Below are 20,527 nucleotides of genomic sequence, written 5' to 3'. Positions count from 1 at the left end.
GAGTTAAAGAAGGGTCAAAAGAGAAATTGAACATGCTAAACTCAACACATCTCCCTCTATACAAAAGGTCGGAAATCTATCCAAGTCCAAACTAAAGAAATATGTCTGAGGAAAATCATACATGTCTGAATGCATGGGGGCCTTGTCCATAACTGCAACAATACATTTGAACAATAAATCCTTGCATTTGACAGTAAGCAGCAAAAAGCAACAGTTATGTTATGGATGACAGAGCATTTTCAAAGATGGCCTCCAGGACCACACAACACATGGCTGCATTGGGTCACAGAAAACGGTTTCCCACAAACATGACTATGTACTAAACAACTGTGACCACGAAGGTGCACACACACCTGGTGATTTTCAACACTCCCCAGTACGGCAAGCTCGAGCTCTTGCAAGACATCTGCTGCCGATTGGTCCAGGCCAACATGCTGGTCTGGAAAGAATGGAAACTCCAGTTCTTCCTGCTCATCTCCTGCATGCACAACTGAGCCCGGAGAACTTTCTCCTTGCTGTGGCACTTGGGGTCCTGGCATTTTACTTTTCTGCTTGATTTGCAGCATATGCACAATGAACAAGAATGACAAAAGCGAGACAAGTCTAAGAGCAATTATCTCTCCAACCAAAATTTGACATACTTGTATAGCTTCATTCCAGCTACTAGACATATTTTCACAAAATACAGGGCGACAATCACTAAAGCTATGGAAATGTTCAACTTCTGCATTTATTTTCAAAGAACTGGCATTTTGCACAATAACTCAAACTACAGCATGTATCGTCTCATCTTTAGTTTGGAAAACAACGTCCCTCAAATGAATAAATAGATAAATTAAATTACAGCCCTCCGACACCACTTTTGTAAACGAGTTTTTGACGATGATGAGATTTTTGGTGAATCTGCTCATGATTTCCTGACTTCCAAAACCTGCATTTCTGCTTCGGAACAAAGCCACTCATTGCAAAGTTTGCCTCATAAGCTCCACAACATGTTGAGACACTGTAGATGCATTTTCTTTCTCATGTATTTGATAGTAATAAAACAAATAATAAAATAATGAAGCTTGATATTAAAATAAACTAGCCGGGAGGAGACGATGGTTCGCGGGCATTATTGAACAATGCTACGATAGGTACAATTGAGCTCGTGGAAGCTTTTGAGGAAGCCCTTCCATAAAAACCTATCTCTTCCATCAAAATTGACCAAATCAAATGGGATTTTTTATATGTTGTACTTATGGACATTATGCACAGCTTCTCGGAAATGAAATTGTGAGAAAAAAGTTAAAGTGGGCGTGGCTCCGCCCACAAGGGGCGTGGGATGCCCCACATACAAAAAGACACAACTCGACCATGATATCTATCTTGTGTCCAAGTTTCATCAAGATCGCATCAAACGTCACGGAGCTATGCTCTGGAGAGAGTGACAGACAGACAGACACACAACAAAAATAGTGGTCACTGCTGGTGCCCGCGAACCAACATATTAAACCTGAAATAAAAATGTACTCAAATATGATTCTTTGTGCTTAAATATGTATCCATTTGGAATCAACACAATTATATTTTTCCTTTGCATGGAAATATCACCTGTATTAAAATTTGTGCACAGGTTGAACTTTGCCAGCAAGTTGAATTCAGTAAGAATTGCCTATCATTTTAAAGCTATCTAAAGGAATTTTTATAAAAAGACAACAAGTTGGAATGTGGATTTGAGAAGGTGTCCAGATGTATTCACCAAGCTCTAGTCGCTTCAAGATAATGTATCTTCCCAGTCTGGGAGACTCACTTTTAACCTACATACGATAGAAATTTATCTTTCATGTCCATTAGAGTTGGCGTTTGACGTCATTCAAGCATTCTGTACGTTGTTGGTGTCGGGAAAGAGCATTAACATGTCTGGATTTGAAATACGCATTGCAACCATTGTACCAGGTCAGGCTGAGGCTGTATGGAGACCTGAAGATAAGCTTCACCTGAAAAATGTCAAGACCAGACAAACTGGCGCCAGTGCTTGAAAACGATAAAAAAAAGTGTCTTACTGAACACTATACAAGAACTAAAATTCTCCATGTAGGGGAGAGATCTGGATCGAGTCTTGAATGTCCAGAATCTCCTATGTGCATATTAAAGTGTTTGTTGAATAAATGTTCCAATTGTACAGATGACTTGGAAAACTTCTTCGACAACATCCTCAACCAAATCAAGAAAAATGGGACTAAATCTTACTCGTTTATCACCTGCTGAAAGTGCTCAGGGAAACAAACTTGTGTGGATAGAATTTGAGTTCGTTTTAGAGTATCCTTCTTACGGATTCAGCATTTTATTTTATTTTTATTTCCACAAAATTGAGGTTCATTCTTGCTGTAAAATTGTGCAAAGAAATGGAGGCAAAAAACAATGGACAAACAGTGGAGCAGTGGGGCACAAAAAAAAAAAGAAGAAAGAAGTGAAATGCAGACAAAGGTCAGCATACAAAGTTCTCAGTGCTCATCAGTGCTACATGCATATTCTCAATACAGGACTTTCAAAATGATGTAAGAATGCTAAATGAGGTCTTTCGCGCATGCATTGTGCAGGCGTTTTACAGGGACTTGGTTCGGCTGGCCGAGCACTTTTAACCTGCCATCGCGAGTGCAAAGTCTGGGGTTCACGTCTTCTGTTAAACACAATTTTCACCATTTAGACAAGAGTGGCAATTTCAGAACGGTTGAACAATTGTTCCATTCTTAAATGCAAATCGGACTCACGGAAATATAGGAATACGAGAAATATCCATTGATGAGCGAGTGCATGCACACACATCCTTTAAGCAATAGATGCACAAATCTAGTACAACTTCCCTTGTGGCCCTGGAATGAAACGAATACGTTGATCACAGCCCTCACAGCTCCTGGAGCTCCACACCCTTCCTCCCAACATGATTAAAAGTAAATACAAACATTTAAACCGTTCATTGTACATTCACAAGCCCCAGGTATGTCCTTTCCATCAGACTTCAGAATAACCTTATCCAGATTCACAGTCCATTTACTGGTAGTGATCAGATAGGGGGTTGTGTAGTGCAGGCCAATCCACTCGGGCCTTGCACCGACCCACATGGTAAAGAGTTTGTACTTCGAGAAGCTGCTCACTCAACGAGCTGAGAAGGTTCTCAGAGTCTTATATTGTGCAAAAGCACAGTCCTTTTCCAAGTATTTTCAACTTCTTCAAAAGCTTCGTGAGCCATTTCAGGTAACAATCGAAATCCTGGACACATGATGTGCTTTCTTCTGCTGTGAACACGAAAGTTTTCTGCAGTGTTTGCACAGGCACAATCATTCTGGGGCAGATTACGTAATTTTGAAAGTCACGTATCGCATCTGGTGTTTGGACAGTGCATGGCCGACCACACGCAAATGCGTCTTGGAATGCATCTTCACCTAAACATTTATTCACGTCAAGGAATAGCATCTGTATTCTGAGCTTCATGCACACTGAAGTGACATTCGAATGCTCTTTGATCTTAAACATTCGAGTGAGTTACAAATAATCCCACAACAGTACACTTTTCTCTGGTAATCCAACAATACAGATCTTCACACGTCTTAAAACCCTCATCTGAAAAGAAAGAAATGACTAATGTAACATCAGTACGATACATCAACACCATGGTATGAACAGCTTAAATGTCTGTCACCCTGTAAAATGGCAAAAAATGATGCAATATGGAGTCATAAGAAAAACACGAACCAGTTGTGTCCCTGTAAACACTCACTCACCAGCTTCTCATTATGTGAAATCTCAGCAGCTGGAGCTTCAAATTCATCAGCTTCTTCTACTATCACATGCTGCTCCTCATTGGGTTTCGGGACAGCATTTGGAATCTGGTTTATGACCTGTGGAACCTTCAGAGATCATTGGTTGAAAATTATTGAATTTTGGGGCAACATCAAAAAACAATTTTTTATTATTTTAAAATCCATGGTTACAACCAACTTGCGGCAGTGAACTTGGATTGACCAAGTCACCTATTATACACGGTATAGATGTTACCACGTGATGCTTTACCTTGCAATTTTGGCTTAAAATTTCAATGCAAGCAAGCGTGGCATGGCAGTTTGCATTTACAGATCCTCAACAATATTAGATGAATAATCAAATTAAAGTACCACCACAACCAAACACACCTGTAGGTGTTGCAGAGTGATGGGTCCATCCGAGGTGACCCAGTGCAAGCAAGGATTGCTGGTCGTCTCACTGCTGGAAGTCACACCAGTCGTGATTGCCACCTGCCCAAGGACGAGTTGGCTCCCTGCCAACGATGCGAGATGGCCATTGGAATGGACCAACAAGACCTGCTTGATTGGAGCCAGAATTTGGCCTGGTAAACATATGGAGTAGATATTTATTGAAACAACAGCGCAAGTGAGCACAATATACGTCCGAAAAAGTCTCTCTGACACACACACACACACACACACACACACACACACACACACACACACACACACACACACACACACACACACACACACACACACACACACACACACACACACAAACACACACACAATTATATATTCAAATGCATCAGTTTATGAAGAACAAGAAGGTATATAACAGAATTGTGCTACTACATGGAAAACAGCATCCTGGTTGCCATGGCAACCACTTTAGATGACGAACACATGTCATGACACCCCGTCTCCACAGTCTGTACCTATGTACCAAATATGAAACGTGAAAGTTGAAAACTTTGGGTGTTAGAGTGCGGACAGACAGACAGACACAGACACACAGACAGATGAAGAGTTAAATAATCATATATATTCAGAGAATAGTGTTGTAGAAGGGATAATTGGTAGACGAGCTAAGAAAGAACAAAACCTGAAAACCAACAACTTCAAAGATGCAGTATGAACCATTGACATCTTACCTGTCAAGTTGCTGGACATCTGCAATGGTGTGACAACACTACTCGTGCTCGATGTCGCACTGGTCTGTGGAGAGACAACCAGTCAAAGGGAATTGCATTTATGCACAGTGTTAAACGAGGTTCCAGGATCTTTCCTGAAATTCTCATATCTTTAAAAAATAATGTTTAGAAATGCATACGGTTATGGTTGTCCTTTTGCTTGAAGGGTGTCTTCCATTTTGAACCATCATTTGGGCTGAAATGAAAGGGAAAGGTCATTATTCAGTCAGAATACTCATGATCGCGATGAGGCAATAATTATTATCAATCTAAGGGTTGATGCAGCTCTGCCATTTTGACCTCCCCACCCCAATCGATAATAATAATAATAATAAATGGCAGTGTGTGTCAGTCCAATCAGTGCGTCTCCTCCACAACTCCAAAACCATGAAACCGAGCAGGCCCAAAACTTTGCATGCATACCAAGAAAACTCCAAGGAAGTGAACGAGTGAAAATTGGACGTTTGGGTTCATTCAAACATCCCTTTTGAAGATACTTGATGGTCCTATTTAATTATCCTTTATGAAAGTGTCATCCTTGGTCAGCCACATAATCAACCCTCCGTCAGCTTGCTGGGGTCTCAATTCACCATTTTTCGGGGGGCTGCGCAACAATGCCTTGACTTGGAAGAGACCACTAAGGGTTTCTCAACGATAAAGTGCACAATGTTTTTTTATTTTATTATTATTTCCCCACTTTCGACACTCTCATCTAATGTCTCATCTTCATACCTACAAAATCGCTGGATACACCAAAACGCTTAGAAATGCCCAGAGATGCCGGCGTTCATGGCTTTATTTAATTTCCACAGATGCGATAAGCTCTAGAATCTCTTAACCTGAGCAAATTAAAAATTTTTAACTGCAGAATTGATGTTAGCAGCAGTTGTGACTATTAAAAACTATTCAGTAATCCAATTTAGGCATTGTTTGACACTCCAGGTGTCTTGAAATATTGCATGAAAGACAGGGTTACGGATTCATGGTTTCAGGACACACGGGCTCATCGCTGGCCTTGGCATTAGAACGCTGGTGGTGTGGCAAAGGAGATTGACCATGTGTTCATTGATAGTCACTGGAAGATGTTCCAGAACTGCAGTGTCATTTGAAGTACTCGGTTCCTCAATACCGACCACAGGCTTGTTGTAGCAATTCTAAAGTTGCAGCTTAAATCCAAGAGAATGGTACCATCCCAGCCTCGGCTGGAGGTTGGCAAGCTCAAGGATGAGAGGGTAGCCGAGGAGTTTGTGAGCACATGAAAAGGGAATTTGGGGCTCTGGGTGTTTCAGGGACTCCTGAAAAGTTGGGAAGTGCCTTCAAGACTACCATTCTTAATGTTTCCAGTGGATGTCTTGGAACCCATCATCAGACAAAGAAGAACTTTGTCTCACTCGGGACACTGGATACCATTGACCAGTCCCAGGGCCAGGCTTAAATGGCAGAGATGAGCTGTATAGGGAGCTGAGGCATAAAACTATGTTCACCGAGGGCAGCCAAGGAGGCCTATGTGTGAGCAATCAGAAGAGCTCAAGAATCACCTGTGGTCAAGTCATTCTCGTCCTATTTATAGAGGAATTTGTGCATTGCCTTCCTCCAAGACTGTCCCACTGCATACTACAGTTGGAGTGGAAGGTAGTGAGCTCTTGTCAGAGGAGTCAGAAGTAAATCAACTGAACAGCCTTCGTTTATGGAAACGAGCTGCAGTGAACCAGTTGAAAGGGGGTAAAGCTCCTGGGATTTGTGGCATTCATGCCGAACTTCTCAAGGGTGGTGCAAATGCTGTACTCATGTGGTTGTATGCAGTTCTGTGCTCTGTCTGGAGCACAGGCATCATCCAAAACTGACTGGACGATGGGCCTTGTTGTCCCCTTCTGGAAAAGGAAGGGTGATCGCCAGGACTGAAACAACTACTGAGGGGTGATGCTTCTCTCAATGCTGGGCAAGGTCGACTTGGATAATTCTTGAGAGGGTTAATTCTGCTTGAGCACCAGTCCCCAGAAGAGCCTGACTTCACACCAGAGGTCAACAATTGACCATATCCTTGCTCTTCGGGTCCTCACCAAATGCAGCCTATGTTGATCCCCACAAAGTAGTCCAATTAGTGAATTGGGATGCCCTCTTGAGGATTCTCGGTGTTCGTGGGATGCACGAAAACTCATCAATCTGATTTCTGAACTAGACTCTGGAACCGAGTGCTGTGAGGTGTGGTGGTTCAATCTCTGAATTATTTTGAGTTGTTACTGGAGTTTCAAGGGTATGTATTGGCCCCCACATTTTTCAGCACTTGTATGGACTGCATTCTGGGGCGGATGTTGGAGAGATCAAGCTGTGGTGCATCGTTTGAGAATGTTAGGATATCTGACCTTGATTTCACAGATGCTGTCATATTTGCAGAGACACAGGATATCTTTATGGGAACCCTCCAGGCACTGAATGAGGAGTCGGAGCCACTGAAATTATGGGTTTCTTGGGTCAAAACTAATATCCAGGCTTTCATTGACATCTTGGATGCTGCTATTTTGTCTGTACCTGCTTATGGTGAAGATGTTGAGGTCACAGAGAGATCAACTTAACTTGGCAGTGATAGTCATGTCTCCACATCGAAAGCCAGAGGCCGTTAGACGTCTGTCGGATCTGGGGAGTCGTGGATTCACTGGCTCATGGAGTGTGGTGCTGTTGGTACCTATGCAGGACGATGAAAGTACTTGGTGCTTCCAGTCTTGCTCTACAGATGTGAGACTTGGATTCTGACCAAGTACCTGAGATGGAGACTCAACTCCTTTGGTAGCAGGTCTCTTTGGAGAGTCCTTGGCTATTACTGGTCAGACTGTTTCCACCGAGCATTTGCAGAGAGACTCAGATGAGATTTGTTGCCTCCATAGTCCATGAACATCACCTGCGGCTGCACGGACATGGCTCATTTTCCTGATGCTGATCTTGCTCACCACATTTTCAGCGAGGGAGCCTCATGGGTGGAGGCTAAAGCTGTGACCATGTGCATTGTGGTTGCAGCAGGTTGATTGGCATCTCGAGGAGATGGGGATGAGCCAGATATCTGCCAGATGGCCAGAGGTAGGGCCATGTTCAGAGACAAAGTTTGCATTCATAGGAGTAAATTTTGTCTGTGAAACTTTGGAATAAACTCAAAAGACACCTCGAGTTTGCAAAAAGGCATTTGGAAGAGTCAGAATAAAAGGGAAAAGATTCTTTTGCCTAACGAGATGAAAATTTAACTACAGCGTGTTCCAAGAACACCCGGACAATTTCGGTTGTTCATATATTTAGAACCACAAATGATACGATACCTTTTGTCTTGTATGATACAGAAACTCATAAAATTTTGTGCACATCATCAATACACTTCAATGTGAGCTCCGTTTGTCATGTGTTGGGTGTCAAGGCGGTACAAGAGTTCTTGCCATGTTCATCTCAGCACGTTTGTGTCTACCAGTGCACATGTTGGTGATCAGAGAATGAAGATCCTGCAGGCTTGACACCTTGGTATTGCAGACATCTTTGACAAACCCCAACAGAAAAAAAATTTAAGGGGGGGGGGTGTTATGTCTGGTTATTGTGGGAGACAGGCAGTTGGTCCATCTCGTCCAATCCAGCGATCTGGAAATTTTTCATTCAGGTCGGCTCGAATGACTAAGGCCCAATGAGGAGGAGGAGTGCCATCCTATTGAAAAATATCATCGGATTGCAGGTCTTCAATATGTGGGAAGGCAAATCCTTCCAAAATGTTCATGTAACTGCTTCCTCCACAAAGGAAAATGGACCCACCAAGCGGTCATGGAGAAGACACCACACAATGACCTTTGGACTGTTACCTGTGTTCAATGACCACGTAGGAGTTTTCAGAGCCCCAGACCTTCACATTGTGTCGGTTGATATTCACAATACATGAATGTAAACTTTTTCTGTGAACATGACCTTTTTCAGGTAAGCTTAGTCACCCTCTATGCAAATGCCTTGCATTTGGGTCCATCATTTGGTTGAGTTCCTGCAGAATCTGCACCTTATGGGCACAAAGCTTCAGTCTTTTATACAAAATCCTGTGTGCAGTGGTGATTGGTAGTCAGTTCTCTGGATGCACATCAAATTTATTTTCTAGGACTTTGTTGAAATGATTCACACACTTGTTCAATGTCTGCTGCACTTGTGCTTGGTGGCCAGGTACTTTTCTGTTTCTAACAACTTCATCTCCTTAAACCTCTTGTACCACTTTCATACTGGTCCACAATGGCAGATTCCTTCAATACCTTGTCTGGAAATTACACTGAACTTGTGTCGGATCTCGTCTCGATGAACCATTTGATGCACTGAGCTCTCTATGGAGCCGCCATTTTATTTTATATGAAACCACCAGACCTGAAAGTAAAGAAAACTTTATGAGTTTATCATATAAAACAAAGTGTCATTGTATCAAGTGTGGTATGAAATATATCAACAAAGTTGGCCAGGTCTTTTTGGAACACCCTGCATTTGGCCTGAATGCAAAGCACTACGTCTGGCGGAAACCGAGCACAGCTCGTCACCCATCTAACACCATCCCTAGCGTGAAGCATGGTGGTGGCAGCATCATGCTTTGGGAATGCTTTTCAATGGCAGGGACTGGTAAACTTTCAAGGATAGAGGGAACAATGAATGGAGCCAAATACAGGCAAATCCTCGAGGAGAACCTGCTTCAGAGTGCAAAAGACCTCAGACTGCGGCAAATATTTATGTTCCAACAGGACAATGACCCCAAGCATACAGCCAAAGCAACACCGAAATGGCTTCAGAACAAGAACGTGAAAGTCCTTGAGTGGCCCAGCAAAGCCCAGATTTGAATCGCATTGAGAATTTGTGGAAAGACTTGAAGATTGCTGTTCACAAACACTCCACATCCAACTTGACAGAGCTCGAGCAATTCTGCAAGGAAGAGACTCCCCAAATCCAAATGTGCAAATCTAACAGACATACCCAAGAAGACTCGAAGTTGCATTCGCTGCCAAAGGTACTTCTACAAAGTATTGACTCAGGGGGTTGAATACTGGACGCAAGACATTTCAGCTTTCCTTTTTCAATTAATTGATGAAATTGTCGAAAACCATATTTTCACTTCGACATTATGGGGTATTTTGTGTCGATCAGTGACCCAATTATTTTTTTTTAATTACTCCATAGTAAATTCAAGCTGTAACACCACAAAATGACCGGTCAAGGGGTATTAATACTTTCTAAAGGCACTGTTTGGAAATGCATGCACAAGGCTCCTTTTTAAACAAGACTGGTGATGGAGAGAGAGCGGAAGAGAAGATATTTTCAAGTTACCCGATACACTTGGTATCCAATACTGTAATGGTACTCCGTAAACCCAATGGGAAGAACAAGGACCCACTTGAGATAAAGTTCATAGAAAGCCCAAGTGAGAGGCACTACTGCGCACGCACGCACGCACGCACGCACACGGAGGTAGGCCATGGCACGGAGGTATTACAATTAAAATTAGTTTGTGCACCAAGATTCTTGGCACGTTTATTCCTCAATCTCCAATTTACTCACACGTTCAGCCTGATGGTGAATCAAAACCCAGAGCATCATGAAAAGAAAAATGGTGGGTTTAACAAAACAGGGGGCAGAAGGCCAAAATAAGCAATACGTCAAATCAAGAGCAAGGGGGGGGGGGTGGAGAAACGCAGCAGACTGCTTACCTGGAGGAAATATGCCCCAAATAGCATTCCTAAACTGGGTCCTGTCATGAAAACTTATCGAGAGAGACAGGACAAAATGGAAGAGCGAGACAGATAGGGTTTTCTTTGGGGGGCACTGGGAGGCACTGTGTGGTGCACTCATCAGAGTGGAGGTGAGCCCACAGTGGTACTCCTACTGCGACTGGTCTACTCCATACCCTGAGGATACTTCTCTTCTCTGGACCATTGGCCCCATATATACAGTGCCTTCAGAAAATATTCACACTCGACTTTTTTGGGTTTGCCACAAGGAAGAATTGAATTGATTTTGGTGAAGATGCGAATCGAGACCTGAGAATTTTTTAAAACGTGATAAGGCTAAATGATATGTATATATATACATACATATATATATATACATACATACATACATACATACATATATACATATATTGTTGCGGGCCGGGCGTCGGCGACGAGCACGACCGCTAGATGGAGCAGTAGAGTCGGCTCGACCGATCGCCCGGAATTTAGATTGTATCTTTTCGGAAAACTCCGAAAAGTACGGGTCCCTTATCGGACCGTGAAGCATCAATATTTCTGCCATGTGGTACAGGGTTATTTGCCAATTTTCAAAATACCTAGATTTCCACGTGGCGATTTACCGAATCTCCACACCCTTGACAGCACCCATACGGAACGATCCGCTTCGCGTATTCGAACCGTGTGCGACCCGAGCGGTTGATCGCTGAGATACACCAGTCCAAATGTCCCGTTACTGTGGCAACAGCCTGGCTAATTTTCCAACACACAGCACGCTAAGCCAATGGAGGAAAGGACACGAACGAGCGGATACATTTCTCAACTGGGGCTGTTAATTTAACAACAGGCAGGGAGGGGAACACAGAAGAGCAGAGTTATCCAAATATTAATAAGCACTATGTACAGCAGGGCAGGTAACAATTCAATACTTCGCAGACTGGTGTCACAAACGCACATATCCTAAAGAATCGGACCATAATGATCTTTATTGAGGCCTCCAGCCGAGATGGAAAGGACGAGCTGAAGACCAGATTTTGCCTTGGACCTGTCCACCTCGTGTGATCTTCGCGTTGAGTCGACCCGGGCCCCAGCGAGAGGAGAGCGGAACCCAGACACCGGCGAGCTGCGATCAGCCTCCTCAGCTCCGCTCGGCACCTGTTCTGGCAGTCAAACAAAGACTTGCCTCCGTATCACTCCAAGAGACGGCACGCACCCTTGCGGCTCCGGTGGTGGATCATGTCTCTGAAGCCCAAGCTCTTGGTCATCGGGAGGAGGAGGAGGAGGAGGAGGAGGAGGAGGAGGAGGAAGACGCTCTCGCAGGAGGAGGAGGAAGAAGACGCTCTCGCAGGAGGAGGAGGAAGAAGACGCTCTCGCAGGAGGAGGAGGAAGAGACTCTCTGCGAGGATTTTCTGTCCCTTTTTATCCTCTCTGGCACGCTCGCTCAGGCATGATTCATTCTCAGGTGTGGCTCACTCAGGCATGGATCATTCTTGGGCGGGGCTCCTCAGGCGCGATTCATTCTCGGGCGCGGCTTGACCTTTTTCCCCTACTTGGCGCCCCCCCCCCAAGCGAATCGGTGGGTGGAGGCATGACCTTTCCCCTAGTGAGCGAACGGAGAATGCCAGGAGCAGAGGGTTTCTCGGGCGCAGCTCGACCTTTCCTCTACTTGGCGCCATGCCAAGCAAATCGGTGGGTGGGGGCATGACCCTTCCCCTAGTGAGCTCGAGAATGTCAGGAGCAGAGGGTTTCTCGTCGTTGTTTTCTGCAGAGCTGGAGTGGTCCGCAGCTGTTATAGTTCGTGTTGGTGAAAAAATGTAAAAGAAAAACCCTGTCAAAATAACTCCACAGTGCATGAACATTTAATTACCCATTAGACAAGGGACAGAAAGCTAATTGGCAACATGTACTTCCTGATATAACTGATCTATAGGACCTGTATGTTGAGTGCAGTAAACTTCCAAATTCATAACAATATACATACATATACATACATATATATATATATATATATATATATATATATATATATATATATTAGTTACGGCTGTGGAAATTCGCAATACACCATAAAGAGTCCTCAGGTGAGATATATCAGTAAGTTCATGTGTAGTTAGCCCAAACCCGTTGTATAGAGGGAATATGTGTGATTCTTCTGGGCTGCGACGCTTTGAGTTCGCCATTTTTCTTTCTCTATTGTTATTTTCGACCATTAAGCCACCAACAACGCAAACAGCTACTACCTTTACCTTCACAACTCCATACCGCAAACATCGCTTCACCGCCATTCCCAAACGACGCCCGCCAACCACCAAACCACCACAGAAAACCTTTTTGCTTTTTGTACGAGTGATGTGGCGCCGAGTTCCGACAAGTAGAACTGTATAAGTGTTGTAAATAATTTCCCTTTTATTTGGTCGTATTGCATTTGCTTTTGTTGCATCTTGTCTTGACTGGAACATACGTGCCTTCCGTGTTTCCGTAATAAATGTGCATTGCTTGTTGAACTGTTTCCTGCTTTGCTTCATCTCCTTCCTTTTATTGAATCTCCATCTTGCATCACGTAAGGGATTCGTAGTGGGTCTCAACATCCTGGTAATTCATCGGAACAGTCAAGGCCGACGATAACTCCGCTCGGTTATCCCTGTAATACGGAACGAACTGCTGAAGCAGTTCGTGTCCGGAGTCGGCCTGTGGTGTGGTACAACTCCTCGGTACGCTACTCGCGCGAGTACTTAGGTTAATCGACCATTCGGCGATCGGACCCTATTTTGCGCAGGCAGAATGCAGACTGAGTTGTGGTGAGGTAAAACCCCCACCTGTGACTGGCTCTGGGTGGTAGTTCCCGGAGGGTCACGACTGAATTGTCCGTTCCGGTGGGCGAGGCGGCCGCTTTTGGCTACACGCGGTCGATCGCACGCTGGTGGGTGTGAATTCGCAACAATATATATATATATATATATATATATATATATATATATATATATATATATATATATATATATATATATATATATATATATTTGTAGATAGCACAATAGCTCTAAAAGTTATGGATGGATTTGGACGAAACTTTGATGAGAGTTCATTAGATGACAAGAACAAGCTGATTAAACTTTAGTTGAGGTCCAAATCCAGATCCAGCCTCTCAGTGGGATACAAAACGTAAACTAATCAGCTTGACAGAGGTATGCGCTCTACCAAGTGCCCTTCTAGTTGTTGATCAATTACTCAACTGCGAGATGAAAGAATATATGCAAAGACAACCACATGTAAATGGTGGCGATCAATCGTTAATAGCATGACGTTGCACCAAGGATGTCAATGCTGATGTCGCTCAATGGAACTGCAACTCTCAGCTCGAGCGCCTTTCTGGGCAGGATTTTCGAATCCCAAACTGGTTTGTTGAGCAAAATCCAGTGAATAGAAATGTTACATTCCACACTTATTTTGTCGATGCTCTTCATAACGACTAATCGTGTGGAATGTACATGTGAACATGAAAAATCTTAAAATGCAGATGATACAATGTAGCAGAATGATTTTCGTCATGCCAAACGCAGTGTGTTTGACTTGTGGGGTGGTGTAGCTGCACTGTTGATGCAAATAACCTCTGGTCGGAATTTGCAGAAACTGTCGATGTGCTTGGAGCAGAAGCTGGTGGTTGTTGGGGTAGAATCCACTCAATGTGTTCGACTGCAATAGTTTTATCTCCCACAACTGATAACACCACACAAGTTTAATTATCAGTGCCATAGAAACACAAAGTGATCAAAGCAACCATTATAAATGCAGACAAACTAAAAACAGTCAAATCTGACCATGGGTTCCGAACAATAGCTCCGTTCGTCAAGCAAGTGGAATCTCTCACCCGTTTTAGCTCCAAGATGACATTCTCTTCCATCCCTTCCTCTTTGAAGATAACATTGCATCCCTCAATCACATCCTCAATGATGGTTCTGTAGAGTCGAGCCTGTGAGCACACTCAAAACGCTAGAATAAGGTTGCCTTTTATATGTGACCTAAATCAATGAGATTTGGGGTGCATCACCGACTATATGGCAGTGTGGAAATTCATCAACCGACTATCTTTAAGAGCACAACTCAAAGTGGCCTCCAATAAGCCAAAACAATAATAATGATAATAATCATAATAATATTGACAATGCAACACTGAAGTTAAGCCCTATTCATGGTTGACAAATTACCAGGAGTAGAGAGGAATGAAAAGGCTTGTAATCAAATTGTTTTTCAAAAAAATAAAAAACGATTACCAAAAAGCATGTACAGCACCCTACAAATGCACAATTGTGAGAAGGGATGAGGAAGACATTTAAAACCATATTGGCAAATGTAATATGTTGATGAATCTGAGAAGGGAGAAAAATGATTCCATTAATGGCCTCTTCCTGCAGATAAAATTACTTGAAGAGACGAGTAAAATACTCCTTCTACAATTCCGTATAAACAAATCAATTCTGGCAAAATTACAATCACTTTAAAGCTAATTTGATTCATTACGCTGCTGGTGTTTCCAAGGGAAGAGGGCATTTCAGTTTGCACAAGATACAGTATACGTAAGCCTAACAACAACAACAAAAAAAGTAAACAAAGAAAAATAACCTGCAGATGCATTTCTCACAATTAAAAAGTAAAAAAAGACAAAATGTCATGACCCTCATCATTTTAGTAATTTTGCTGTATGGATATATATGAATGATAAATAAATTAAAGGGAGAGCCCATATTTATGGCCAACAAAAATGGCCACCAGTTTACCAGTCAGCCATCTATGATCAGATCACAAAATAAAGTGAAGTGCACAAGTATGCCATCACGTACTGTGCTTGTGCAAAGTTTGAACAAAATCGGACCATTCAGGTGAGAAATTATTGGGGACACATTTAAGTAACAAAATGGCAGCTAGTTTTTTTACTTGGAGTAAAAAAAAAAAAAAAAAAAAAAAACTATATATATAATCCCTGTGCACATGTGCGATCGAGACAAATTCAGAGCCAAAGTGCAGTTAAACGGCAGGTTTGTTTTTCGATTAGTGTTCAAAATATAACATTCAATTAAAATAAGTTTTTCCTCAATCATCAACTCATGTTTGGACACAGACAGCGATGAACCAATTGTTTAAAATCACTTTTTGCTTCAAGTGCGAGGGGTAATTGGAGTACAACTTCCTCACGTGCTCCACTGCGCCACCCAGCAACCAATGAAAACGTTTTTTTAATGGATTAAAATAGTTACCTATCCTAAAAGATAGGCGTGCGTGGCGTGTCACCATTTTTCTCAGAGATAGCTAGCTGAATGGATCTGTCAAACTTTCAGAGATTCATCAGTGGTGGTGGTATGGCAGCTTAGCTGCTGGGGTAGCTATCATGTCTTGAAGCGCAACTGTCTCCGATGCAGTGCCCCTCGACCAGTACACACACTGGAGCTGGTACTCATTTCGCCGACCTCGGAAGGATGACAGGCTGAGTCAACCCCCTGGTGTATTAATTCAGCGGCCGACGGGGATTGAACTCAGGACCCTAGGATCCTAAGCCGCCACCCTAACCACTGAGCCAACACCAGGCTCAGATTCATCAGAGAGTCCCAGGGAATGTTTAAGGAAAAACAAAAGAGGAAAACAAATCAAGAGACAAATAAAAATAGTAATAATTAAAACAAATAAAATAATAATACTTAAAAAAAAAAAAGGTTCGATTTTAATTTATTTTATTTTAATTGTTGTGCCGACATCTTTTTGATTAATGACAGTTATATTCAAGTACACATACATATAAATAAATACAAAACCAGATATTTAAATTCAAATGAATCTCATCTGGAAGCCGTCAAATTTGGCGGTCCATCATCTTCCTGAACAGCACCATATTTATAAATCGGGGGCGAAGTTAATGTAGAAACATCAACATATGTTGACGAGCATCCATTCGGTGAATAATATCTAATTGCAAGTCCAAGGTAACACTTTTACAATGCCCCTTAGCCCATAATCTACAGGGTGTTTGCAAAGTCCCCTCTCCCTCCGCAGAACATGATAAATTAAAGTAATGAACAAACAAGAAGTATAAAAGATAAACTATGAATATACAAGACTAATATTGCCAAAAAACAACCAAATTATTAACATGAACATATATATCTGAAATATACCATTGTAAATGATGAGGATGGGGTGACAACAGGACTTTGTGGGTGGGAGAGTGGCAGGGGGAGAGGAAGGGGGAAGAGCGACGCCTCAACAAACGTCACAATACACTCTGGGAGAGGGGTGGAAGTGAGGAGGATGGGGGAGAAGCATGGGAAAAAGAGGAAAGGGAGGGAGAGAGAGAGAGAGGGGAGGTAGGCAGAGGAGGTGAGGAGAGAGAAATTGGGGGAGGGAAGGAAAGGGGGGAGGGAAAGGAGGGAAAGGGAAGGGAAGGGGGGATGAGGGGAAAGGATGGGAAGGGAAGGGAAGGGGGCATGAGGGGAAAGGATGGGAAGGCCTATCCTCTTAATATTCCCATCAGCGAAGAGAGGGGTTGTCTTTGCAACTATTAAATAAACTTATTAACACTGCCCCGACAAGTTCGGTAGTTACCACTTGAATTAAATGTCGTGCACATCTCATGCACATATGGAGACGCACATCCAAATCCGGAGGAGTCTCCGGGCGGTGTTCGCTACTTTAATTTCCGCTCCTATTTTGAAACTAAAATGCGATACGCTCAACAAACTGTGAAACTCAAAATTTAAACAGTGGAATTGAGCTTAACAGTTGTTCCATTGGACATGTGTATATATATATATATATATATATATATATATATATATATATATATATATATATATATATATATATATATATATATATATATAAATAAATAAATAATTTTACTCTGACCCACCTTGGCAAATGATATAATTAAATAAGGCTGTTAATCATCTTCCAAAGATGTTTAAATTATCCCAGACACCCAATTTTCACGGATCACTCCCTGGGAGTTCCCCTATTATGTATGTGAAGTTTTGAGCCGATAGGTTTCATGGTTTTGGAGTTATCGAGGAGACGGACTAGATGGACATTTATCAATATAGATAAAGGACATTACACATTCACAATGATAACGGAATAATTGGATGCGACCTGATGACCAAGTGAACACACAAGTTTCCACTCACCATTTTCCAAGTACAGAAAATTCCCAAAGGACGAACATTACACGAGAGAGGTCAACACACACGGCAAGGTGGAGGTGGGGGTGACGAAAAAAGTTCCATGGTCCCTTACTGCTTGCTCCAGGTGCGTACGTGTTCCATGAGAAATCAGCTTGGAGAGCGCTTGCCAAGCAGCTTAAGCAGTTAAGAAACTTGGTCACTGAACACACCCCGGGTGTACAAGTCTGTGCGTCAGTCGTTGCGAGGGGAATGGAAGTGAAACTTCGCGGTTTTTTTTTTTTTAAATTGATCGAATTTTCCATGTAAATCCGGGTCTCACTTCGCCATCCATGGAGTAAAACAACAAACGGGTATATTATCCGCACATGACGTCATTTGCTTGAGAAATGTTTAAGACGGTTCACATCGCACACCCATCCGGGATGACTCACCACGGGGTGGTAAGACACGTACGACGTCATGTCGAACCAGCAATCCCACAGCACGAAACACCTTTATCAACGGGGAGGTACGACCGGAGACCCCTCCGCGGAGAAGAGCCGTCAACAGCACACCTGGACACCTGTGCAGGTTGGAAGGGACAAGCCACGTGCGCCTGGAATTTATCAAATAGTTTACACAATTATTATAACGGTTTTAACAAACGGACCACAAGAGAATCACGAGTTCGAGTTATTTGGGGAAATTTTAAACGACGGACTGAAAAAGGGACAGGACCAAAATTAACGGGTTTACTCTTCTTCTTCTTCCTTTAATATCCACCTGTACTGCTTGTAATCATTGTCAGGCACGTGCTCAGTATGTGTATCATTCATTCATATATATATATATATATATATATATATATATATATATATATATATATATATATATATATATATATATATATATATATATATATATATATATATATATAACATAATCAAATCAGGATTTTCTCTGGAAAATCAAATAAATTAATATATAAATAAGTAAATAAATAAATATATCTTCTTCTTTCGGCTGCTCCCGTTAGGGGTCGCCACAGCGGATAATCCATATGATCCGCATAGTGATTTGGCACATGTTTTACGCCGGATGCCCTTCCTGACGCAACCCTGGTCGCCTCTGACGACACAGGGATATGGTACACCTATTTTAACTGGGGTATACATATATATATATATATATATATATATGTATGTATGTATGTATGTATGTATGTATGTATGTATGTATGTATGTATGTATGTATGTATGTATGTATGTATGTATGTATGTATGTATGTATGTATGTATGTATGTATGTATGAGCCTGCGCAGTGGTTAGGGCAGCGGCTTGGGATCCAAAAGGTCCTGAGTTCAAGCCCCGTTGGGCCACTGAATTAATACATCAGGGGGTTGACTCAGCCTGTCATCCTTCCGAGGTCGGTGAAATGAGTACCAGTTATACTGGGCCGGTGTATACCCCGGTTAAAATAGGTGTACCATATCCCTGTGTCGTAAGAGGCGACCAGGGTTGCTCCCGTGGCGACGCCGAACGGGAGCAGCCGAAAGAAGAAGAAGAAGATATATAAATGAATGAATGAATTAAGTATTTATTTGATTTTTCTCTTTTCTTTCTGCCACAAACACTAAATGATCACGTTTACCGATTCCAAATCGCTGCACAGTCACATTATGAGATGCAGGGTGTGATTAATTATTTGTACAATTTCCAGTGGGGGGGGGAAGGATACAATTTCCAGTGGGGGGAGGATACAATTTCCAGTGGGGGGAGGATACAATTTCCAGTGGGGGAAGGGATACAATTTCCAGTGGGGGAAGGATACAACTTCCAGTGGGGGGGGTGGGAGGATACAATTTCCAGTGGGGGGAAGGGATACAATTTCCAGTGGGGGAAGGGATACAATTTCCAGTGGGGGCGAAGGGATACAATTTCCAGTGGGGGAAGGGATACAATTTCCAGTGGGGGAAGGGGCACAATTTCCAGTGGGGGGAGGGGTACAATTTCCAGTGGGGGGGAGGGGTACAATTTCCAGTGGGGGGAGGGGTACAATTTCCAGTGGGGTGGAGGGGTACCATTTCCAGTGGGGGGGAGAGGTACAATAGCATACAATTTCCAGTGGGGGGGGGAGGGATAAAATTCACAGACACCAAGGGGATTTTTCGTTAAAGGAGAGAGCATTACATTTGGGAACGTTGTTTGTCTGCACATAACTTGTCAGATTGAGACGAAATTGTCACGATTGGAGCGACGGACGACTCATGTAAAATGTTTTAATGATAATTATGAACTCATGGGTCACATGGTGTGGCAGCCATGTTGAAAAAGAGAAAAACTTTGGACCTCTGTATCTCTAAAACCGCACCAAATCAAAAATTAGAAACTCGGAAAATAGCAATTACTCCTCATGGGGAATGAATGTGATTTTTTTATGACGTCATAGGTTCATTCGTCATGACGTCATATTTGCATATGGAGAACGCTATATCTTTGAGGGTCATCTCGGGATAAAATGGTCCACAGAAACTACATTTGATGACATCATCGGTCACATGATTCTGCAACCATATTATTATTTTCATTTTAAAAAACCTTCAAAAATCTTCTTCTCTGAAGTGGCTGATCAGATAAACAAGAAACTTTGCAAGTATGACGGCCTATCTATGAGGAACAAAAGGTTTACACATATGATGTC

At 42.5% G+C, this 20,527-nt stretch overlaps 1 protein-coding gene across 1 annotated transcript in view; it reads right to left on the bottom strand.

The window, feature by feature from the left end:
- The window catches only part of LOC147024625 (TFIIA-alpha and beta-like factor), a 94,955-nt gene extending 76,386 nt beyond the window's left edge, over positions 1 to 18,569 (bottom strand). Inside the window, exons 1-8 of the mRNA XM_085884700.1 lie at positions 18,278 to 18,569; positions 14,546 to 14,647; positions 14,286 to 14,394; positions 5,101 to 5,156; positions 4,922 to 4,985; positions 4,173 to 4,366; positions 3,765 to 3,890; positions 354 to 551 (exon numbers count right to left, since the gene is read on the bottom strand). Of these exons, the coding sequence (XP_085740826.1) occupies positions 354 to 551; positions 3,765 to 3,890; positions 4,173 to 4,366; positions 4,922 to 4,985; positions 5,101 to 5,156; positions 14,286 to 14,394; positions 14,546 to 14,647; positions 18,278 to 18,307 (879 nt within the window). The 5' untranslated portion in view covers positions 18,308 to 18,569. The remainder of the gene's footprint in view (positions 1 to 353; positions 552 to 3,764; positions 3,891 to 4,172; positions 4,367 to 4,921; positions 4,986 to 5,100; positions 5,157 to 14,285; positions 14,395 to 14,545; positions 14,648 to 18,277) is intronic.
- Between the last annotated feature and the right edge of the window lie 1,958 nt (positions 18,570 to 20,527).

This window comes from Eptatretus burgeri, chromosome 6 (assembly GCF_056783735.1).
Source record: "Eptatretus burgeri isolate ZD-2024b chromosome 6, Ebu_testis_v1, whole genome shotgun sequence".
NCBI lineage: Eukaryota > Metazoa > Chordata > Myxini > Myxiniformes > Myxinidae > Eptatretus > Eptatretus burgeri.
Note: the sequence above shows the minus strand (reverse complement) of the source record. Positions and strands in the feature narration are given on the sequence as shown.